The following is a 24,992-nucleotide window of genomic DNA, read 5'->3' as shown; positions in this document are numbered from 1 at the left end:
GCATTAGTGGATTCATTTTCAGGGCTTAACTTGTCAAGCTTTGCTTGTGTTGATGGGCACAAATGCAGCTAGTGTCAAGTTGGAAGGAATACTGGTGTAGTAAATGGAAGGAGCACGCTCTTACATTAAGTTTTTTCCAGTAGTTGTCATCTGTGTTTGCTGTAACATCTTGGAAGTGCTCTTTATTTCTTCTGAGGGCCAGGTATGGAAGTGGTGATCAGCCGTAAGTGAACGTGGGTGATGGAAGAGAAGAGTGGGTTTTGAGAAGTCTGAGGAAGAGGGAAGGTTGCAGTGCACCTGGCAGCAGGTGATTTTTGGTATTTATACCAAATTCTGGAACTGGAAATGAGATTGAGGGAGGAGTTTGAAAATCAGGAGAGTCACTGGTAAGGTGAGGATTCAGGGCAAGGAGAGAAATTAGGGTTTTCCTGTTATGGGCTCTCTTCACTATGCAGGAGTGTGGGAGTGGGATACTGGTTTCTTCTGGTTAAATTTGGGTTAGCCTCAAGCTTAGACCAGACATGAGCTTAGTTATTGATTTGAAAAAAAGAGGATTATTGCATGTTTGTGAGGAGGTACCATAACTGATGACCTCTGAACAAAACATGGATGTAAATTGAAATAGCAGGAAAGGTAAAATGCGGAGTTGGTAGCAGTCAGTGTTAGTTCTGTCTTTATTTTCCTGGTGAGATCTCCAGACTGCTATGGTGCTAATTGCATTTCATCTTAAACGTGGTAATACCCTGCAGCGTGCTCAGACAGTAGGAGTACAGCCATGGTAAACTTAAGGTCACTTTAGGGTCAGATTTTTAAAAAAATCTTTATCTTTAGTAGTTATGAATACATTTGAAAACGAAACAAATAATCCGTGAGGTTACTATCTTTAGGAGTTTGATTTTTAAGGTATTTTCTCTCCTTCACCCTAGCGTGGAGTGCTGCATTGCAGTTCCTGCTCTGGATTAGCAGCAATCAGAACCCTGAATTCAAAGAGATTGACAAATCTGTTTTATTTAACCTTATAAAATAATCATGATTATAGTAGTTGAATTTATATAGTGATTGTTCTCAAATTTTCATAAAAATATGCTAGGCATGTTTAGAAATGAGTGACTATACACTTAAATCAGTACCACAAGAAGGTATAAAGTCACACTGCTTCAAAAAGGTTGGGCTGTTTGGAAAAGTAATAGCTAAATATTGTTGCTAAAAATTGTTCCCCAGAGATGAAAATATGGTCTGTTTTGGTTAAAATATCTTGAAAAGTATTTAACAGATAAATTAACATGCTACTATGATTATTTCCACATTGCTTTTGGAATTGCTTACTGGAAACCAATTTTCCTTGGTTGGTTTGACCCAGAGGCACCTACATATGTGTGCACAGGCGTATGTTAAACAGAGAAACTGTTCCATGGGTGAGATGGTGGAGTGATGGTGTGCGGGGTCCTCCAGCTTCATGACAGCCTGCTTAGGTGATGCAGAAAGCTTTCTGTGTGAGCTATAATGTGCACATAGGTGTGGAGAATGAAGGAAGGGAATATAGTTAATAATCTTGGGATTAGTTTTATAGGGCAAAGTGGAAACTCCTGAACCTTTCAGTGCTCCACTTACTATTAGCAGGAATTTACTACAACACAAATCAGTAGAAATGCTCCACATACCTATTCTTTGGGTCCTAGGACTTGGTGTTGATCTCTATGTGTTTTTCAGCATATGTTAGTTTGTCACTTATTATTTGTGCCGTATACCAGCTTGAATCAATAGACGCAGGTGACACGTTGCTTCCCCTATAAACCAGACAGGCAATTACTGTGCGTGCAGCAGGCCGTGCCCAAGCAAGCTGCAGCTCTTGTGTACTGCTGTGCTGCGGTGCAGGGAGCATGGGGGATCTCTTCCCACATGCACCCCGCTTTCACCAACTGCAGAGGAGGCAGGGAGAGCTCATGGGTGCCCCTGTGTATGGCTGACCAGGTGGCAGGGGAGAGTAAGGTATCTGGGATGCTAAAACTCGTAAATCCTACCAGAAAGATATCATAGCTGACCTAAATAGAGATAAACTTTCCTGTGATTCACATAACTTGTGCATTCCTTCCACATGGTTCAGCAAAGCTGTTTATATTGCAGAGTCCTACCCACCAAGTCTTGAATTTGAAGCTCCCAGAGGAATAATACAGTCATCAGAAGAGAGAATGGAATTTCGTATTTTTTCTTAACTTCATTGTTTACAGCGTGTTGGAAATGAGGCACTGTATGTAATAATGTTTTTGCAACTCTCTCCATATTAATGTTTGGATTATTACTTAATAATTGTTTAGAGTTCACATACTACAAGATGAATTGACTGTGCCCATTTGGGAGCATATATCAAAATTGGTTGTTTCCAGCTTTCATGGTGGCTGATACTAATGGCCCTGAAATGGAAATCTTATTTCCAGTACATTTCCAAAATAAGTTAGACTCTTCATCTCATGCTGGATGTCACAAGGGTAGACAACTCTATTTCTACCCTGATAAATCTTCCCTTGAAATGTTTTGCCAGACTAACAGTATTTTTTTTTAAAATCAACATAGGTCAATCACACACATGCTAGTCTACAACATATATGTCTGTACGTAGAGACCTACATATGTGGATGGTTATTCCAGTAAAATCCATTATTCCAGACTAAATCTGGTACTGAGTATGAAGAACTATCATAGTGGCTGAAAGAATCAATGAACACTTAAAGCCAAGCAATGCTGTAATGATGGGTGGAGGTGAGAGATAAGCTCTTGGAAGAAACAGAAAGCACTTCTCTCTCTCATCAAATTCACTCATGGTTCACTTGTCAATCTGCAATCCAGAGATGTTCTGCATTTCTTCAGCATTGTTGCTCAAATTCTAATGTCCTGCATAGAAGTTTGTGCACCATTGTACCCAGTACATTTCACTACATATTAATGAGCTATGGACTTGATTACTGTAATTCATATCTGTCATCTGGGGTTAATACTAATAAATACAAATTGTAATTGATAAACTCTTGTTGAATTATTTGTTGTATTTAAATGCAGATTGTGGAGTAAACTGTGTTACAGCAAAATAATCTGAAAAGGGCACATTTTTCTTACTTATGGATTTAGCACACCTGGAGTTTGTGGCAGTGCTTGGATAGATGTCTAGGATTTTCCTACAGAGGAATAAATCCCACATAAAAGTTTTATTTTGCAGTTTGTGCAGGACAGTGTTATTCAGTGCTCACAGCATGGACATGAAGGGGTTTAGAGATACAGTGTCACTTCACTCAATATATTTTTCTCAAATTTTTAATTTCCCACCCCCCCAGCAAACAGAACATAGTTATGCACAGAATAAACAATCAGTAGTCGTGGTGAAAATGTGTTGATCTTTCGTAGCCAACTATAAAGCTTTATCCTTCATTTATTAATTCTCAAGGTTGGTTGCCACATGCATTCAACTGGCAGCACAAAATAACTTTTCCTTTTTTGTGGGTGCCTGACTTGATGCTGATAGCAGAGTCCAGGCGATGGCGGGGTGCTCAGGAGCCTGGACCTGCCCTTTGGTGGTGGCACCTCCTAGTGGTTAGAGGGCTGTGTGCTGTGAAGAAATGTCACTGAAGTCGGTAGTTTTGACAATGAGCAATGTTTTCAGTGCAATATTTTTGGAATAGGCCACCAGGAGCCATGTGAAATGCAGTCAGGACCCCAGGAACTGGGGGTGCTGGTTGACAGCCAGTTGAACATGAGCCACAGTGTGCCCAGGTGGCCAAGAAGGCCAACAGCGTCCTGGCCTGTAACAGAAACAGTGTGACCAGCAGGAGCAGGGAGGTGATCGTGCCCCTGTACTCAGCACTGGTGAGGCCGCACCTCGAGTACTGTGTTCAGTTTCGGGCCCCTCACTGCAAGAAGGACATAGAGGTACTGAAGTGTGTCCAAAGAAGGGAAATGAAGCTGGTGAAGGATCTGGAGCACAAGTCTTATGAGGAGCAGCTGAGGGAACTGGGATTGTTTAGTCTGGAGAAAAGGAGGCTGAGGGGAGACCTTACTGCTCTCTACAACTACCTGAGAGGAGGTTGTAGTGAGGTGGGTTCTTGGTCTCTTCTCCCAAATAACAAGTGGTAGGACAAGAGGAGATGGCCTCAAGTTGTGCCAGGGGAGGTTTAGACTGGATATTAGGAAAAATTTATTCACTGAAATGATTGTCAAGCACTGGAACAGGCTGCTCAGGGAAACGGTTGAGTCACTATCCCTGGAGGCATTTAAAAGACGTGTAGACATGGTGCTTAGGGACATGGTTTAGTGGTGGACTTGGCAGTGTTAGGTTAACGGTTGGACTCAATTTTTAAAGATCTTTTCCAACCTAAACAATTCTATGATTCTATGCCCAGTCTTGCTCTGGGAAAGGAGGAGCTCTGTGCAGTGACACAGGCTGGGGCTAGAGCTGCCCTGAGGCTGGGGGCAGCGAGTGGGCAGGAGCCAGCCCTGCACCCTGGCAGCAAGCAGCATCCTGCGCTGGGTCAGCAGGGCATGGCCAGGAGACAGAGGACGGGATCATCCCCCTGTGCTAAGCGTACATCGGTCCACATCCAGTTCTGGCATGTCCTGAGGTCCTTTCCAACCTGCATTATTCCATCATGTTTGGTTATTGGGGCATATGGAGATGATGTGATATTTAATAGGTGTCAGAAATATGCAGCATATAGGCAAGTTGATTTAAATTAGTTAGTGATATTACTTCTTGTGAATTGGTATAGATTGCTTCTAGGTAAAGTGGATGAATTAAAAATAAAATAAAATTAAAACAATTCAGACTGCCATGATGCACGGAAGTAACACATTAATAGGAAGAACTTGCATATCCTAAGACACAGTATATTATCTAGAAAATTGTAGGGTAGGAAAACAGGAATGGTAGCCATAGAGTACATCCCTTACAGATGTACTCTAAGTACTTTCCTTACAGATTTAGGAAATCACCATTTTTTTCAGGAGAGCAAGACATTCATCTATATATTCGAAAGTTCATGTGAACTGTGTAGTGGCTAACAGTCAAAGTAAATTTACCATTTTTAATACCAACCTTTTGCTGTTTAAAGTAAGATCCAGTAGTTCCTTGATACTTCTGTTTGCACTGCAGTAGTAATGCAGCACAACTCGATATGTAGTAGAGTTCCAGTGGTTTATTGACCATATTATTTCAATGTAGTGGGTTTTAGGAGACACTTAATTGCTGAAGTGGATGACTGATTGGCTTATTTTTTTGGCTATTGGACTTCTGTGCTGAGGACTGAAACTGATAGTGTAACATGATCAATTTTTAAGTGAATCACTGTTATTGTTGAAAGTGGACATGCAAGATGCATGCAAAACCTAACGTTACTTTTTTTTTTTTTTTTTTTTTTTACTACGTAAACACCCTTTCCAACATTTTAATGTCTCGGAAAGAGTGATATTGGCCAGATGTTCAGTTTTTGTCTTGGATGGGTTTCTGATAAGTTAAGCCCTTTAAGCAAGGCTGGGCGGGCTTTGGTGGTTGTAAAAGTGGAACAAGATGCTTCAGTAATCAGACTTGCACATTTTTCTCTTTTTCGTAGCTCTTTCGTATCTGGGATCCCTTAGTTGAAGACATTGTATATGCACTTGAATGTTTGAAAAAATTGAATCCATGACCAAACCCTCTTCTAATGGCATGATTTGTAACCTTCCTGGGTGTGTATTCCTATTTTTCAGTAATATAAAATACCAAGAAATTAACTTTAGTGTGGTACATCCCCAGAACAAAGAGCAGTTTTACGGGTTAAGATGAAGGGGATGAGGCTTATTTTCTACTGTACAGCATTCAGCTATTTTCTGTAGTCTTTTGTAGCCCTGTTTTACTTGACTTCGTAGGACACAGGGCAAGCTGGAGCAAACGTGCTCTAAAATTGGTATAAGGGGAGTGATTGCAGATGAAGTGCAGTCAGAAATGGAAAAGGTGACTGTCCCTTCAACTCATTGCCTGGTAACTTAAGAGTTGTTACAGGTATCAGTTGCTTTCTGAGGCCTACTGGCCTACTTTTCATTACTGTTAAGTATTTTGCTGGCTTGTCCCCTTGCAGAGATGGTGAATGTACTTGTGTTGTACATTACTGCCAACTGCCTGTGGTGCAGTATCAACATACCTTAGAGAGCACAATGGACTTTGAAGCTGATTTTCCTCTGTTGCTGCTGTTGTGTGTTACGCAGCAGGTCTTTGTGTCTGAAATTCGAGGAGACGGGATGGGAAGGAGATGCAATTCAAACCCAGGGACCTGTTCTTGCCGACTTGCCGGGCTGTGGAATGTAACTGGAAGCCTGCTGACATTGTGAGCGTTCATGGCTTTCCTTTGGCACCTGACCGCTTGTTTTGACGGTTCCTCCTGCAGCACAGAGCTAGACAGGGAAATGAATGAATTCGCTGGCAAATTTTCAGATACATTAGTTTTTTTATTAACCATTATTTACCTTTCAGACTGTGTTAACACGCCCAAGTGCTGTATGCTGCTGAGCAGACAAGTCTGGTACACACCCCAGCCTGATGATTTAGTTGGTTTTGATCTGTGTGTATTCTTTTATAAATGAGTTATATCGACAGACTTCAATCTTCCCTTGTCCTGGTGGTGAGTCCATTTTCCTTTGAGAGTTACACTGAAATACCTGTGCACAACTGTTCAGTTAGTGGTGTTTTTTTAAAAAATCATTTGAGGATCTATATACTGAAAAAGATCTTAAAGCAAAAAGCTATAAATGATATCTAAATTTAAATAATTTCAGTTTTAGAAAAATAGACACAGATAGCCACGGAGAGCCTTGGTGAGCACAGCTTGGCAAAGCCAATCCATTTCCCCAGATAGTGCTCTGTGGTGAGAAATACTCTTCCTATTTTGGCCTGAACAGATTAAAAAAATATGGATGGTGTGGGGAAAAAAATCTGGTTTACTTGATTTCAAGACGTGTAGCAAATTTTAGTGGCAACTACAGTTGGTCTGCATCCAGCTGAAAGTTGCAGTTGGGAAACCTGAGTTGTTATGGTCAAAGGTAGGAAGTATCGACACCTCTTGGGGAGGGCTTGCTGTCCCTCCTCCAGTAGCGCTCTCTGGGTGGGCTTCAAACCAAACAGAAGGAATTACACACACCCCCATCCCAGCCCCAACTGCATAATTGTAGCCATGCAGATAAAGTAGTCTTTCTAATGCTTCGGGACATCCTCCTGGTGAGCAGGTGAGACTAAATTACAGCAGAGGGCATAATTTGTAAACATTAAGCACTGTAAGGCGGGCTTTTTCAGAGCCTGATTTCTACTTTCTGTTAAATAGATGGCTGCTTCTAAGACGTTTGTGGTGCTTTCTTCTAGGATATGGACAAAATATTTCAAAGAACAATTATTTATTGTCACCTTTTATGTTAAACAGTTCTATAAGTTTTGGGAAAGGACACATTTGGAAAATCCAAGGCATCTATTTAGATCTAAGAGCATAAGAAATCTTCCTGTGCCATTAATAAGAACACATTGCAGTTTCCATTCCTGTTTCTAGATATTGTTTTCCACACATGGTCCTTGTTTCCATTATGTGGGAACACAAAATTGTTAGTTGTATAATACTGAATGATGCTACTGAAACTAATGGGGTTTTTTTTCAGTTTTTCCTTTGTGCTTTTTAGAAGTCATGTTGTATGGAATAAACAGAATATGAATGGCTGCATTCTTACTGCCTTTGTAATGTGCTCTTGCTTCCACTCTCAGTGCTGGTGTTCACTTAGCAAATATTTATCTTCCATTATAGAGGGCTTTGGAGCAGAAAATGTAGTGCTTATGAGTTTAAATTATAAGTACCTTTATAATCATAGTCAAGTAGAATAGTTAAATGGATGTACACAGGAAACAGGAGATCTGACTTGCTTAGACTTGAGCTGAGTGATGCAATATTTAAATGAAGACATTATAAATCAGGTTTAGCATTACTTCTATCCTTGTATTCAATTAAGTGAACTTGCTAGTTCTTCTGCATGAACTAGTGACAAAGGCGTGTATACAGCTTTTACAAAATAATTGCAGGTTGCTAATTTACACATTGGTGGAGCAGTGTAGCTAATGAATTTTCTATCAAAGCATGTTTTTATATCTCTAAATGCATTGCAGATTTGGAGAGCACAGTACCCTTTTACACAATCATAACAGTGAGAGTATAAATATGGTTTTGTTTTGTTGACAAAATGTGAAAATCTAATTGTAATACACAAATTCAAATTTTGAAACAACAGCAAAGCATCTGAATCTGGCATGTTTTCTTAAACCAGAACAACTCTGAAGGAGGCTTCTTGAAAAGCTTCCGAGTAATTCTTAAATTTTTGTTTAGTGGTTTTTTTTTCATCTTTACAGAAACTAACTTTTGTAGATTTGATATATTTTGCACTTTTCTTGTTTTATCACTAGAAGACATTTCCTTTTCACTCGTGTAAGCACCCCGTGGCACATGCCCTGAGCAGGTCGTCTCTCTGTGGGTAAGTGTTGGAGTCAGTCCCTCATTTGTGAGATCTCCCCTGAGAGCCCTGCACTGCCACCTGGAGAGGGTGACCCCCGCGGTGTTTTGAGCGTCCTGAAGGAGTGATTGGACCAGTTTTACCCCACGGATGAAGTTGTGTAAATGCCAGCGAACTCTGGTAATTGCTGATTTCCACTTTATGACTCAGTACCTGCTCTAAGCCAAAACAGTATTTTTGACTGCGTCAGAAAATGCTTGAAGACTGTATTACTGCTGTTGCATAGGGTGTTATGGATATCTGTTTATTGGCTGCGGTTGAGAAATACAACTTGACCAAGATGTGAATACAAATACCCTTGTAACATCAATGTAGTAGTACTTTAGCTCAAATCAGCGTTAAGTTTGGTCCTGTTTCTTTTGGATTTAACAAACGGTGCAAAGGAGATGACTTTTCTACAACATATGTTCATTGTAGACAGAACACAGACTAGGAATTTAAATGTGAACTTTTATGCAGTTTGGGTGTTTCCATGTTGTTTGATTGGTTAATACATAGAATTAGTTAAAATTTGGAACTGTAAGTAGCTGTGGATTTTCTTAACCTGATAAAATCACTAGCTTCAATTTTTTTTGTTTGTTTGGGGTTTTTTTGGTATGATGTAACTAATCTCTACAAAATGGGAGTACTCCCCTCCCACCTAGACTTGTCTTCCCTCCCAAGCCTTCCCTACCAAATCCTTGATTAATGTGAAAGCTTTAATAGAGTAGAAGGGCCTCAAGAGGAGGATTGCTCTGTGAAGTTTGGAGAGGGCTTTAATGAAAAGTTTCATTGTTATTTCATATTTACTTACCAAATCCTGCCAGAGTAAATTCTTGCCAAACTAGTTTTATATATTTCTTGTCTGGTCTTGCTAATGTATTGTTTTGTATCAGGACCTTGTCTGACAGGAAAAGCGACCAGAGCAGTTCAGGGTATGGCACAACAAATAGGTGATGCAGGAAAAATGAAGTCTATCTAAAACTTCTTATGCAATATTGAGAAACTTAAAGGAACTAATTAGCAAAAGTGATGCAGCTTGTAAGTCAATGCTATTTTTAATGTAGAATGTACATGCTGAAATAGCACAATAGTGCTTCAGAAGTGGGCGTTTCTACTATTGATTCCGTAATTGTGCATGTTTTCTTACATTTGCCTTGGAGGTAGAAAATATTTGTGGTAGGAAGAAAAAAATGAGGGTACAGGAATATTGAAGTTGTAGTTTCAGTTTGGATGCTGTTTGTTTTGATGGATATAGTCAAGTCACTGAGCCAGTATTGCAGTTATCTGTTTTTAATGTTTCCATTCTTCAGTAAGAAGATGAAGTGATCCAAACAAAAATGGTAAAGTGTGTGACATACGAAGGATCAGACTCTCATAAAGCCTGAACTAGGTTTTGTATTTCATATGTTGCAGTGAAGCCTGGCTTATGGTTCAGTTCTGATTTGGCTTCGAGTTTGAGAAATTGGCAAAGGAAACCTGAATCAAGTACTTTAGGAGTGAAGATGCTTTGTAGCTGATCAGTTTGGTTGTGTCTTCAAAGCCTGGGTCTTTCCAACTGTGTTTCAGTCTCTGGTGTAGATATGAGAGGCAGAGGAGTTTTTTGTAGTCGGCTGGAGGATGAGGAAAGACCCTCTTTCCTTTTTAGTTTGAGAGCAGAGTTACAAAAGCACCTCTTCAGTAGACTTCCCTTTAGAACATGTTTGTTAAGGAACTTTGACGGATTTCTAGTGTACACAGAAGCCTTCTTCCAGCTCTGTCTGTAAGTGTTAGTGGACTATTCAATTTTAACAAAAAGTTTATCCTCATATTTGCATTACGTACCTTTTTGCATTATGTACCTTTTTTTACAGAGTGAATGTCTGTATTTACAGAGTAAATGTCTGTTATGTAGCTATGTGTTCACATCGCGTGACAATGTAAATAACATAGTACTATTTTTAATTATTCCTGAATTTTTACTTTAAAAAATGAATGCTGAATTATCTCCTATAATGTGCTACAACAATAAATGCTGTTTGGGGAAAAGCCATATACTAGGAAAGTCAGTTAATTGTACTGGCTTAGAAGAAATGTAAGGTAATGATATTTAATACTTAGAGAAATTAGAGAAAAAAACCCTGTAATTTGATTTCTGAAATGACTAGCCTAATGACTGTAAAATGTAATTCTGAAATCTGATCGTCATCTGTTGATGAGTGGATGTACTTATACAAACAACGAAGTAAGTTTCATGGTTATCAAATTTCTCCAAAATCTTTGACCTATGCCTATATATCATGTGCAAATAAACAGAGTTCTAGGATATTAAACCCAAGATGAATATCCCTTGATGTTCTTTCATGCAGCATGCTGTCCAAGCTTTCATGCAGCATGTCCTGTAAAGATTTAAAAACACAGATGGATTCAGGGGAATCTCTTGGTCTCATTTCTTGTCCTGTTCCATCCTTTAGGAAATGAAATTATTTTCAAGTTCTTTAAGTGTGGATGATTTTTTTGTTTGCTTTTGCCTTTTTTTTTTTTTTTTTTTTTTGTTTGTTTTGTTTGTGTTTTTTTTTTTTTTCCCCCCCCCCTTGTTTGGCTGGTTTTGGGATTTTTTTTTTTTTTTTTTACTTCTAGACACCAATACCTGAAAGGACTGTGGTGCTAATTGCTATTTTTAGGAAGTCAGGCACTTCCTAATGTTGCAAGTTTGAAGGTCCTCACATTAGGCACTTTCTGCCAGAGTGCCTGCTCAGTGAAAAGCAAGGAAGCTGTCTTACTGCTAGGCACTTCACAACAGCCCTGGGCATTGGCACTGTTACGGGAGAGTATTTGAGAAGCAAGAAAAGATTATGTATCGTGTTCAGATTGTGTGTTTACAGTGCAACTTTCCCATGTTAGAAAACAAACCTTTTAAGAATAGCACATCGAGTACTAAACAGCACTCGGGTCATCTGTAGAAGACACGTTGTGGACACAGCCTTATTCCTTATGGTTTCCTTTTGTATCAAAAGTGATAATGAAGACTATAAAGCCTGTCTTCCCAGTTACTGGTACACACATGTATACACAGAAAACCACACACACACATATATGCATATATGTACATGTATATATGTGTCTGTATGTGTATGTCTATGTATCTTTTTTTAATTGAAACGTGGGAAGTGTTCTTTGTGTAAGACTTGGATATCCCATCTACTAACTCTACCAAAGCCAGGTAGAAAGCCCTTTGATATCATTTAAATATTGTTTTGTACCCTCTATAGCTGTCCTGTAAAAATCCCCATGCTTTACAGCTGTCCTGTAATGCTTCATGCCTGTTGACCGCTGTCTGAGGTACTTTATTTTGAGGATGGTGTATTTTCCTTTTATATAGTGCCTATGTTCAGTTACACTGGGAATGCTGTTCCCCTATGTGTCAGTGGTGGGACTGTGACTCATGCAGAGCTGATAAAAGTGGGAAGAGTATGTATCTAATTGAGGGGGATTTAAAAAAAGAGCTTTGGCTTTACATCTCGATTTACATTTATTTACAGGAGTATGACCTAAATGGATGTTTTAATGTGAAGCATTTGTAGGACTGTGATGTTAACTATATGGCGGAATAACCTTTTCCTGTTGGTATGAGATATATGATTTTTGTTCTTCTCCTTTTTTGCAGGATCCTAGCTACTGGATACAAGTACACCGACTGGAGCATGGGGATGGTGGGATCTTAGATCTTGATGACATTCTTTGTGATGTAGCTGATGACAAAGACCGTGTAAGTACACATAGCTATGAAAGCAGCTCAGTGTGCACTATGCGTCGGCACATCAGCATTCTGTTTCCTGCATGTGTCCAAAAGTGGGCGTCAATACAGAGGTTTTAGGGTTTTTTAATACAGTTTGCTTGACAGATGTGAAAAATCTGTTACTTTTATGTTTTTCGAACTGTATAGAAAATCTTTTCTTGAATTTATGGGTTTTCCATCCTTTTGGGTTCTTTAAAAGTTCAAGTAAGAAATGGAGGCTGCAAGAATAAATAAACCTCATACAGTGGGACAATAATGCAAAAAAGTTGAATCTGTAAGTTAGTAATTTAGCTTTTTAGCTTCCTGTTACCGGTTGAATAAGTGAAAAAACCTATGTTGTTTTCAAACTGTGGAGGGTTTGTGGATTGGTTCCCAGAAGTCTTTGGGAGGAACTGCTAGTTACACAGAACTTGAGAAAATAATTATACACTGCTGGGTCTCAAGTGCTTTTACTTTTTTTTCTTTTTTTTTTAGTAGAGATTTAGATTGCAGAGGTTTTTGGTTATCGGTTGGTTGGTTGAGGTTATAGATACTTGTGTCTTTGAACTACATGTTCAAAAAAGGTAAGGTAAGAAACACTGGCAAACTGTGAAGTCGTATGTAAATACATGACTTCTCTCTGCAAAGCCACATGTGTTTGCTGAAGCTCTTGAGAGCGTCTGAGCCTGATAGAGACTTCAGCCTGGAAATGTGTTTCAGGACCACGCTCCTTCACAGATATAATTGCCTCTGTTGGAAGCAACTGGCTCCTTGAAAACCGGCCTAATGGTGACTCTTAGGCTAATTTTTCAGAAACGAATACTTTGCCTGCAGTTATTTCTTGTGACAAAATTTAATTGACATGGTTATTTCAATCAGGACTTTATAAAGAAAAGTTATGTGAGGAGTCTTGGGACATGGAGACTCCTCACCGTCTGAAATGCTGGGATTACTCAAGCTGTATAGAGTAACAGTGCTGGGCTTTCAGGAATTTCTTCCATAAAAATAGTGCCCAGCTAAGATTTCACAAAAAGCTAATTAAAACCTCTAGTTAGTTATCTCATATTGAAGTGCTCAGCTGCATGATTAGTTTAGCTTTTGCTTACAAGCCTCAAGGTGGCTGGTGCAAACTGTCACTGTATATATATGTGTGTGTATATATATATATATAGTTTTTTTAACTTACTTGAATCACTGACTTCTTAGCTCCTCACGTGCTCCTCCCTTCAGAAGGAAAAGTTTGAGTTCCGGTGACTTTGAGATCCCATTCTTTGGCTGTTACCTTGGCTTGCTGCCTTCAAGTGGGGTAATTCCTCACAGTGAAACTCTGTGGGTGTTTTTATGTGCGTGACTAATACTTGAAAAACTCTGAGTGCAATTGAAATAGGTAAAGTCATTATTACAGTATAGTTTTTGAGTATAGATGAACAAGATACCTAGAAATTTGTAGTATTTATTTCTGTATTTGGCTAGCTCATGTCCTCTGATTCTGAGAGTCTGGCATGTTTCTGCTGCCAGCACTTAGGCAAAATTTCCTTGTTTAAAGGACCTTGTAGCATTGATTAGGAAGGTGCAATATAAACATGCCCTGTGCTATACTGGTTTATATACTTGAATTAATCATTCTCACCTGACCTTCACATTTGATTCTTTTCAAGCATTTCAGTTATTAGTCATTGTTTTTCAGTTTCCTGTCTTACTTTTTACAGCTGACCTTCCTGGTTCCCTTTAGTTTTGGATTGTTAGCTTTGCATTTGATGCTTTGTCCATAGTACGTGTATCAACTAGTTTTGAGTCAGCACAACCTGATACAGGTCTCATTACTGCAAGGTTCTGAATATATCTCCAGTTAGTGATATTTTGTATATATACACTTAAGCATATCTTGTTAAAAAAAGGCATTTAAACAGATGATGTCTGAACATGTAATTAAATTATTACTGAGGTCTGTAGGATTAGTTGTGCTCAAAATTAAACATTATCCTATATATCTTTTGTTATAAAGACAAAAATATCTAGGATATTGCAAAATGGAACAATTAATATCTTTGTGTTCATTTTCACAAGGAAGTTCTTTACATTCTTGAAGACAAGTTCATTATGCTATGTACTACCTAGCATCTGTACTTTTGAGAATCAGTTTGCTCTTCTCAAGGTTCTTTAGCTGTAAGGCCTCGTTCCTATAGTGATAAATGTAATTTTTGTCTTTATGCTGCTTTTATGCTGTATTTGTTTGTACAGTGTCATATAAGCACAATACAGAACGTGAAGCAGCTGAGGACCAGCTTGTCCTCATGATGAATTTGTTGCTCTGTAGAGTCAACTATATTAGTAAAATAAAAGTCTTAAGTAATGTGAAGAATATATTTATTCCTATTCCACCATCTCCATGGAGAAAATGTTCTATCCTATCACAAATACAAAGACCCTTAGAAGCAGCAGCTGTTCTGAATGGAATGAGAGAAATATCTTTGATGGTGCCCTTCACATTAAAATGCAGCATGGTACAGTGACTTTATTTAGCTGCTTCTGTCCCTGTATTTTGATATTCTCTTGTCACTTACTAAAACAGGATGGATGAGGAAGGGTTAACTGTTTGCTCTCTGGAATGATTTGTGATGTTCAGTGTTGTTCTCCCTTAAAAAAAGGAGACAACATGAAACAAAATACATGGAAAACCTGATTTTGCCAAGCTGTTTGTTCCTATCTGAAGCAGCTCTTCTTAAGCCCTTTAACATAGTTCATTGGGAAAGTGTGTAATGCATTCTAACTTAGCTGGTGTGTAACTTCTACATTTGTATTATACAATTTCACTACACATGAAGTTGCTGATGAAAACTTGGGTTAATGCAGTTAATGGTAGTAAAAATACTAAAAATTAATAAATGCTCATTTGGATAATTTATTTCTTGTAAAACTTTTGTGATTGATTTAAGTTCAGGTTTTGTCTAGGTTTTATTACGGAAAGATCATTTTCAATGGAAATACATCAGTGTTTTTTATGTTAATCTGTTTGTGTCTCTGTATACAGGAATATAAATGAATTGTCTTTGATTTTGTTGTTTTTTGAAAAATATTTGACTACAAGAAACAGGAATCTGTTTTCAACTAGTAGAATCCATTCTAGTATGAGCATGTTTGGTACTGTTTGGGGAAACTCCTTGAAAAGCTAGGCAGATGAATAGCCAGTATCCCTTTTCCAGAAATAAAGGAGTAATAACTCTCTTTAACTTGCTTGTAGTCAGCTGCATAACTTGTTTTCATTATTTTAAAAATAAGGTTTCTTGTGCTTAGTGATTAGAACAATATTTTAAAGATAGTTTAACAAACTGTTTTGTTAGGATTTCTGTTACTTGTAAAAGTAGCCCTTTGTTTGAAGGCTCTCAAAAAACATATGTCAACTTGACATGTTTCCAGCTTGATGATAACATACTTGATGATCTCAGTTCTGTTCTTAGTAGGCAGCATTCTCAACAGCAAAAAATCCCCAACCAACTGAAGAACAAAAACCCTCAACGTCCTTAACCGTGGTTTCTCCTGGCAGGCTGAAGCACATAGACACTTCAATGATCCTTATACTTTGGGTGTAATATGAAAGTACTTATTCCAGGATCTCATAGGCCCTTGTTTATCCATGGAAAAAAATATTCAGGGAATTGTTGTGTAATCTCTCATTTTAAAAGTACTTGTATGAATATAACTTGCTCACGGTTGAATTCTCACTGAAACAGTCACTTGTATTTTGCACAATTAAAAAAATTTATTTCATGTGCCATTATACGTAAATTTTCTGCTGCATAGTAATACTTAGGCTGTTGTTCAGTGAAAAGCTTTGGAGATCAAAATGTCTGTTTGGTGTAGCTACATTTCTGAAAAATCAGAGGCTTTCCTTCCCAAGGGAACAACAAGGGTCTGGCATTAACAGCCACTGGTTTTGGCGAGCAGCTGGGCAAAAAAGGGCTAGTTTGAAACAATGTGGGGTATGAACCTAATGCCAATTATTCACAAATTGCTTTGCCCAAATGTATTAGGTTTTTGGTAGCTTGGAGTTAGCAACCTGAAAATGTAAAACATTGGCATCTTCTAAGTTCCTTCATCACTGTCCTAATAAATTCAACACTCTAAGTCTCAAAAATAACCACTATGTTTTGGTGTATGCTTAGAGTTACAGCCTGGGTTTATTTCTCTAAACTAAGGAATGGGCTTTCTTTGCTTGACTTACTGTTTTCAAATATTTAGTCAGCTCTTCAGCCTGCATAATTCATATTTAACGCCTGCTGAGTACTGAGATGAAAAATGGAGAAATATGGTTTGGTATTGTCTGGAGTGAAGTTTCATCCTTACCACAATGCGAGCGTGGTGTTAGTAACCGGCTCAGGTCACTGTAAGATCAAAGTGATGGTGCTTACTGCTGGTTAGATGTAATTTGAACCTCCCAGAAAGACAAGTTGCTGTTTTGAGTGGAATACTGTTGGTGAGAAGGGAATGGAGATACGTTTCAGAGATCTGTGCTGAAATAGAGTTTGTAAGCATTCATGATCTAGAGTTAACTGTATTAAGTAATCAAATTGCTGCTGAAATTGAGAGATCAATTGCATTTCATTTGCATCTGCTTTCAGAGACCTACAGAGACTATAATGTTGTTTTGAATTTGATGCCTGCTTGCTTCTTGTGTGGTGGGAGAAAGTCTTTAAGCAGCTTCTTCACATAATATGAAGGCATAGTAGGAGCTTTTCCCAGTATGGTGGAAAGGAAATGAACTTTCGTTTTTTGTGTTAAACAGATGGTCAATTCTAAATAATACTGTTGTTTTGTTTACTTCCTTTTGGAAAGCACTGTTGAGTTAGAGAGGCATGTGATACACAAAATGTGGGTTTGGAAAGGATGACTGTAACAAATGTTAACTTGAAACCAACACAAAAATAAGTCTATTTTGAGCAAATGCATTATGATGTTAAGGTTAAAGGCTAGCTAGGGACTGTAGAACTGTGATTACAATACCTTGCTGCTATTGATTTTTTGTTCTGTCCCTCTCATTTTTAGGGTCAGTTATGCAAGACCCCAGTTCTATAGTAAATTCTGGGTAGACCAGTGGCAACATGATGCTGGCAGAGGAAGATTCTGGTGGTAACCCTATGTCTGTTCATTCCCTCTAAGAGGGAAGCTTTTGTTAGAGCTTTTGACCTTGATGAAAGTTGCACAGATAAACTTGTGTTATCTTTAGATTTCCATCAGCACATAATCAGAATACCCAAAATAGTGTTTGTTCTAAATTTGGGGGTGTCTCTGCCTCATTTTAGCAATCTTACAGCTGAATTTACATTTGAATTCTCTTTGACTCTGCGGCTTAAGAATTTAACCCTAAAACCATGAATAGAGACCACCACCACTTGTTGTAAAGTTTGTTTCTGCTATTAACAGATTAAAACCCTGGAGTGAATGAACATCTAGGTCCGATGCAGTGAATAGAATAGAATAGTTTAGGCTGGAAGAGACCTTTAAAGGTCATCAAGTCCAACACCCCTGCAATGAGCAGGGACATATTTAGCCAGATCAGGGTGCTCAGAGCCCCCTTCAGCCTGGCCTTGAATGTTTCCGGTTACGGGGCTTCTACCAGCTCTCTGGGCAGCCTGGTCCAGTGTTTCACCAATGTGACAGCAAAACCTAAAAAGGCCAAAAAATTACTCAAAAAAAAAAAAAAAGAAAAAAGATTCTTAGTCTTTACTAAGAGTCCTTCTTCCTTTTTCCTCAAAACTTTTCCATCGAGTTACATTTCAACAACTGCCATGATGATCTCTGCTTTTCTCTTCTTGTTCTTGACTGCCTTCCCTGTATCCCAGGAAAACAGGATGACCTTGAAACAATTTGTTGTTACTCATAAGTGACTTGGCAAAACACATTTTGAGCATAAGGCATTCTTTTCTTGTAGCAGCTTAAAATAACTGCTTGAGCCACTGAGCTTGGGAAAGTACTGATACTGGGAGAGAAACCTTTTGTATAACAATTTACTGATTATTTTCTGTTAAAAAGTTAGGAAACTTCAGTTTAACAATGAGCTCTTGATGTCATCTAGTGTTCTGCAGTGTTTTTAATTTTAATTACATTTTTAGAGGTAGTCAATTTGATATGAACCAAAGTTCTGACAAATTGGTAAAACCAGAATGTCTGTGTGTTCTTGCACTAACACTATTGACTCATCATTACTGGAATAGCCATATGATTTTTAGGTCCATCTTGCTGATGTATTTGAAGTATCAAATAAAAGATTTTATGCAGTCTTTATTCCTAGCTGCTGTTTAATGAAGACATATTTGGAAATAATGTACTCCAAATAGAAATATTATCTTCTGTCAAATAATGGAATTGAAATGCTTGTAGTGTTTCTAGTAAACTAAGTTTTAACTTCACAATGTTTATGGATGAGCCTAAAGCCCATGGAAGTGAGGAAGTACCAGGCATATTAATATTGAAACGTGCATTTTCAAATCACTAAGAGATACTAGATGTAACTAAATGTTGTCTCCCATCTATAGTGCTCAGTTTTTCATCTCTTTCAGCACTGTTCTCCAAATTATTAATCTCGTCATCATAATTTGCCTTTTCTAGTGCTTTGAAGACAGAATTTCTGTTCATGATTTGTTGTTTATTTTTGGGATAACTGCCGTATCCCAAATTCCTTTCCTGTATTACTGAAGTAGTTGTATCAACGCACTAAGAATTCCTAGGTAGGAGAGGAGTGACATTTGTAAATTAGTTTCCATGGAGGTCTGAAGAGCTGCAGGTAAATCTGACTTCTGAAAATTGAATAATTTGGTAAAAACTGTTCTCTGAGGAATAGCAGGCCCGTGCATGAATATGATATGCTGGGGAAGACCATGACAGTTGTGAATAAAGTTATGGCTCACAATCCTGCCTGTATTCTCAGCAGAAAGACAGACCTGAGCAGCAGTGACTGGGTGTGTGCTTTCAGAGAGAGGCTGCTTTTAACTGAATGCACAGAATGAGTTCTGAGCTAGCTATTACATTTGGGAAGGTGTTTTTAGTTTTGTAGTAGACCTCTGGAAACTTCAGCTTGCACCTCAAGGTACAACACTGTGAGACATAGATCCAAGAAGGCTTCCAGCAGCTCGCCCTTGTGTCTGCCTGTTGCCCAATGTTGTCATCGCCATCCTGCTGCTTGCCTCTTGCAGGCTCTGGCACTCTTTGGACCTGTCTCATGGCAGATTTATTCACTAAAATGGCAGAAGACTCCTCCTTGCAAATATAACCCAGTATTTCTCTGCTATTTCGTGAGTATCTTCAGTTCACTGAAGGATCCGGCAAGGGAGAGGACTTTGCTGCTGGTAGTGGTTGAGGTGTGAAGGAGGAGGTAAGAAGAGGGAAAGTGGGAATGTGAGCGAGCTGAGACCTTTCCTTTCAGTGCAGCAAGGCTGCCGGTGGCTGTGGAGCTACTGGAGTGGTCCCTGTGGTGAAGCAATGGATAGAGGAGGGTGATGGAATCTTGCTGCTGTACATGCTGGTGGTGAGCCCTCTATTTCTGCCAGCCACAAACAAGCAACCAAAAAAAGATTTTGTAGAAACAGCAAAAGCACAATGTCAACATTGATTGCAGGTATGGGTTAAAGGCTTCTCTACCAGCAGTGGCTGCGTGGACCAGGACTCTCAGCCTTGGAAAGAGGATGGAAAAAGCAAACTCTAGATGAATGTAAAACCAGAGGTGACGTTAAGGAATCGTTCACTGTCTTTTTCAGTGCACGATCTGGGGCATCAAATGAAACTGAAGTTTTCGTTATTGGAGTAAATGAAAGGAGATATGTTTTGTGTGTAAAATATTACCTTTTGTTTTCAAAATTGATTTGCTGAGTGCTGCAGATTCTTGTATTTAGGGGAACTGTGAATACGTATAATCCAGACCTTTTTCTGTGTCTTTAAAGATTTTGAGGATCTCCATCCTTTTCAGTTTTCTTTGTAATTTGCTTTAATTCCAAAATGCTTTCATTAACTCTGATCATTCTTGTTACATTTCTTGCACCTGTTTTAGGCCTAATGAGTTTTTTATTGAAGTGAAATGATCAGGATTGTACCTAGTATTTTATACAGTCAGATACATTTTAATGGATTTTAAAAGCTTATTTGGGTATTTGTCAGTCTTAATTGGTAATATTCATTTTTGTGTAAACGAGCATGATTAGAATATGTCATAAGAGTGGCTATCTTCAAAAGGTTTTCAAACTTTCTTTGACCTTATTTTTTATGATCTATCAGAATACCTGTGCTTTTTATCAAATGCTGCAGATGCTTCAAGAAGTTTTGGAGGACACATTTTTTCCTGAGATGTCATGGTTTAAAAGCATAGGTAATGCTGAATTGTCTGCGTATTTTATTTTTACTCTTCAAAGAGTTGATGCTTGTAAATCATGGGAACTGGTGGTTTAAGTAGGGTCTCAATTTGTGACAAAGAGTCTTTCTAATCTAAACTTTGGTGAAAACCACAGAGAGTGTTAAGAAGATGATGGTCTCACAGTGTCTAATATTAGTAACACTGAAGGTCAATATGTGGCTAATGATGATGGCTGCTACAGTATTATAAACCCATCAGAATTAAGAGATACTTTGTACTAAAAATATTTAATAATGGCTTTTTCTGATGTCCTGTAATAATTACAGATTCACTGCTTAGATGTAGTTGTAGATAGTATGAAACAGTACTTTCTAATCCTTCACAGTGTAAATCTCCATAGAAATCTGCAGTGAATATAGAATTAGGCCATTATAGCTAATAAACGCATGATATTCTGGTAGCTTTTCATTACTTTTAGCAATATTACTTTGCCCTAGAGGTATATTATTCATCTTGCAACAAAGGAAAAAATTGCAAAAAAGGTTGATTATGGGAATTTGTTAACACTGCCCTCTTACTCCTTGATATCGGCAGGACTTAAAAGAAACGCTGTTCCAACTTCACAGATGTTTCGTATCAGAGGTGGTGAGACTTGTACACTAGAGGATTAACCCATATTAAAGCTTAATTATAGTAATGGATAATCCTGCAAGTATAAATTATTCACAGTTGTTTGTATGCGAAGTAGCGTCATGAATAAAATAAGGAAAAGTTTCTGAAAAAGACCCTGGACAATGGCATGTTTGTCAAAAGATAGTTTTCCTCCTTGTCTTTTAACACAGATTTAAATCTGACAGCTTTAGGTTTGCAGGCACATTCTCATATGGGCAACTTTGCGCTTTAGATATGTTTTGCTTAACAGAAATCAATAGCAGCAAGTCTTGGGGCTCTGTATCGTTGTAGTGTTCCTTGACTAATATGTTATGCAAGGAAACGTTCCTACCTAAACCCAGTCCTGGTACGAAAGATGCAATCTCAGCTGTCTGATAAGTTTCCCACACTGTAGCTGGGATGAGAATTCATTAGCGTTACTCTCATATCCGTTGATAGCAACAGGTCTTAAGAGAGTGCTGTAACTTCATAGTTATTTCCCAGGAAGGTTGGTAAGATTCATACGTAGGCTTGGACTTTATTTTCCAGTTGGCTTAGTAGGTAAAGGATGTCGTAAGTTTGGAGCTTGAACAGTCTTTCTGACAAAGAGAGAAAAGGGAATATCTAAATTAGGTTAAAACAGGTCCCCTAAGAAATGGGGCAGCTGTCTCATACTAAAGGTTCCTTCAGCAAGGAAACAGAGAGAAGAAAATAATGCTGTCTTTTTTTGGGGAGCTTTCACCAGTCGGACTTTTCAGATACCTTCCTAGCAGTAGCCCAGAAAGGAAGGAGTTAAGAAGATGCTTTGAACCTGAAGTCTTCTGCTTCATCCCCACACCCTGTTGGTGTACTTCCACACCCTGTTGGTGTGTAGAGAACTACCTTCCGTTCACCTTTAGCATGCTCAGCAGGATAGTCACTATGTTTTTCAGATTAGCATCACTGCTGAAGCCTGTTTGAGTTTATACAGCAAGAAGGAGTTCTGCCTACTCTTCGGTGACATACAGCATTGCAGGACCATCAGCTTTTTTCATTTGTACAACCTGTTGGAAGTTGTTCTTAGGAGAGCTCCGTTCCTTGTAGGTTGCTTCACTTCGTAAAGGACTGAAGACTCTTTCCTGTAAGCTTGGTGGAAGCTTGATGGTACTGAGTTTTTATTGTCTTGGGACGCTGTTTGCTTGAAAGCAACCATACTTTGGTGGATGAAATGGCAGACACACCTAAGAGGAAAATTACAAAGAAGTCATCGTCGTTTTCATATGATCGCCGGAGAGATTCAGTGAAAGTTAGGAGACAGTCCAAGTCTCTTAGCTTTAAGTCAGCTACATTGGGTGCTCAAAAAAGGCAGGCACAGAAAAAGCAGGTTTGTATTTGGTTATTCCTCAAAAAAATATCCTTGCTTCCTAAATTCTTAACAAGATTGTAAAACTTGCTGTGTTAATACGAAGAGGAAAACGATCTCTGCTGATTTGCAATCTGTATGTGACTATGTATGTGTGTACATACAAGCTTGTGTGCAGGTTAAGCTGGATTTTTTTGCTATAATATTTAAGAGCTAGGTAAACTTGTGGTGTTAATTTTACTGCAAGAAAAGTCTACATCTTTTCTGCTTTTAAGATATGCTTTATGATTTCTGTCTTGTCTCAAGGAGTTGCCCCAATAGTGTAATATGCGCCCTGCGAACTTTTGGTAATGTGTTAGTCTGTTGTGCTGAAAACAGTGATGGGTACTGAAACTCTTAAAATTATGAATGAGTTTACAACTGTTTCACTGCTCTTCATTATTACATTTATTTTTTTCGATGTTGAAATGTACCAGACTGAGAGCTTTAGGGAGTGAAATACTTTACTTATTCCAGAACAGGTAATGCAAGTCAGCAGCAGCACCTGTTCTGGTGGGACCAGTTCTTAGGGTTAGAGGGCAGCTTAGTGCCTTGGCAGTGCTGCACTGCCATAGTGAAAGACTCTCATAGACAGGTCTTTATCTTTTGTAGTTGGGATCTAATGAAATGAAATTTGTCTAAAGAGAAGATGTAGTGTGCGCTGTAGTAAATGGAATAAAAACAAGTGAGTCAGTTCATGAAATGTCTTTGTATACTGATTGCCGATTTAATCTAATATGAAAGAGTCACAGGATCACTGACTGTCAGCCATCGCTTGCTCTGCATTCGTGTGCACAGGGTGCATTTTTGAAGGATTTAAAGGAACTTTCCAGGCAATTTTTAATTAGCTGTGTAGAACACAAAATATTTTAATACTTTGCGAATAGCGTTTCCACAAATGTTTTAAAATCGACTAGATTTTCATTAGCAGTAGAAGTGAATTTCTCATGAGCAAGTAGTTTTCAGGCCCTGACCACCACATCTGCTCCTAAATTTTGAGGGCAGTATATCCTTCCAGATTTAAGAGAATTTAAGTTACTGTGTCCAGTGTAAACTTTGGTATTGGCTTAAAAACACAATGAATTTGATGTGTGTGGGTTCATATTTGGTTTTAGTACTATTTCTGTTGTTCCTGAAAGCTTTAAATACCTATTTAAATAGCAAAATATTGACTAGTAGAATACTAGGGTATTCCAGCTTTAGTGTGTTTCTTTAGTGTTAATTGTAGTCTTAAGTGAAGCCCCTTTGTTTTTGCTGAAGTCACAGAAGTTTTAAATGAGGAAATATTTGAAGAAATCAGGAGCACCTTCAGAAGGGCACCAAGCTCTGACTGTTTCCCCCCCTATTATCAGATGCAATTTGCAAACTGAAAGTCATAAATCTAAACGTTACAAAGATCTAAACCACGAAATGACATCTGTGAACGTTCACGTTCATTGGATCTTTTGGGGAAATGGAAAGACTACTCAAATTAATTTAATAATTTCATTTGTAGGTTCAAATCAGTGAGTACCCCTGTATTTCAATTTTCCCGGACCTTAAGGTTCTTGAGGCCTCTAATCTTTTGGATAGCTGCCATGGTTATTGTGTGACCTCTAGTGGTTAATGAAAACTATGCTCAATTACTGAATGCAAGGTGATGCTTGAACAAGTCCTGAATGTGTATTCTTGTTGGTTTAATTATGTAATCCTCTAAATTATATTTTTATTGGAAAAAAAAAATAATCTGCTTCAACTTAATCATTTATGGTGTCACTTCCAGAAAAAGTGTTTTGCTGAAATCATTATTCACATGGATGTGCGTCTGAATTGCAGTACCCATAGATGTAGAATTATAGGAGTAGTTTTAAGAAACTTTTACTGCTTTGTCTTGGTTACGATATGTTAGTAGGTGAAACACAATCACTCTAGACAAAGCCCTGTTTTGATCAACTTGTGTATTAGATAGATATGAAGGAGGGCTTTTCTGTCTCAAAAATGTATTTTTCCCCATCTAAATGGCAGTTAGCTGTTTAAAAAAAAAAAAAAAAGTTAATTTTTCCTATAAGCTTGGTCTTGTTTCAATCTTTAGATCATTATAATTGAGACAAAACCATCCTTACCTCCGCCCCCACTCCTCCCGCACCCTGCAACAGCAACTACTGCTACATGTGTTGGAGATGCTGTTGGCCACAGAACACAACTGCTTTTGTTACTGTCGAACTTTTTAAATATTGAAGAAGGTTACAGATTTGAGGCTTTTAGAATCTGGTCAGTTTTCAACCAGACAGACCTAACTCTGCTCAGTACAGCGTAACTTCTGTGATTACGCAGGCTCGTTTCAG

At 38.3% G+C, this 24,992-nt stretch overlaps 1 protein-coding gene across 8 annotated transcripts in view; it reads left to right on the top strand.

The window, feature by feature from the left end:
- The window catches only part of PARD3 (par-3 family cell polarity regulator), a 453,974-nt gene that overhangs the window by 38,490 nt on the left and 390,492 nt on the right, over positions 1 to 24,992 (top strand). For all 8 annotated transcript variants that reach the window (XM_086466464.1, XM_086466465.1, XM_086466463.1 and 5 more), the window contains exon 2: positions 12,185 to 12,286. In XM_086466464.1, coding sequence (XP_086322590.1) covers positions 12,185 to 12,286 — 102 coding nt within the window. The remainder of the gene's footprint in view (positions 1 to 12,184; positions 12,287 to 24,992) is intronic.

The sequence above is a fragment of the Leptosomus discolor genome, chromosome 6, assembly GCF_034619465.1.
Source record: "Leptosomus discolor isolate bLepDis1 chromosome 6, bLepDis1.hap2, whole genome shotgun sequence".
NCBI lineage: Eukaryota > Metazoa > Chordata > Aves > Leptosomiformes > Leptosomidae > Leptosomus > Leptosomus discolor.
The sequence above is the reverse complement of the archived record's forward strand: the minus strand, read 5'-3'. Positions and strand labels throughout refer to the sequence as shown.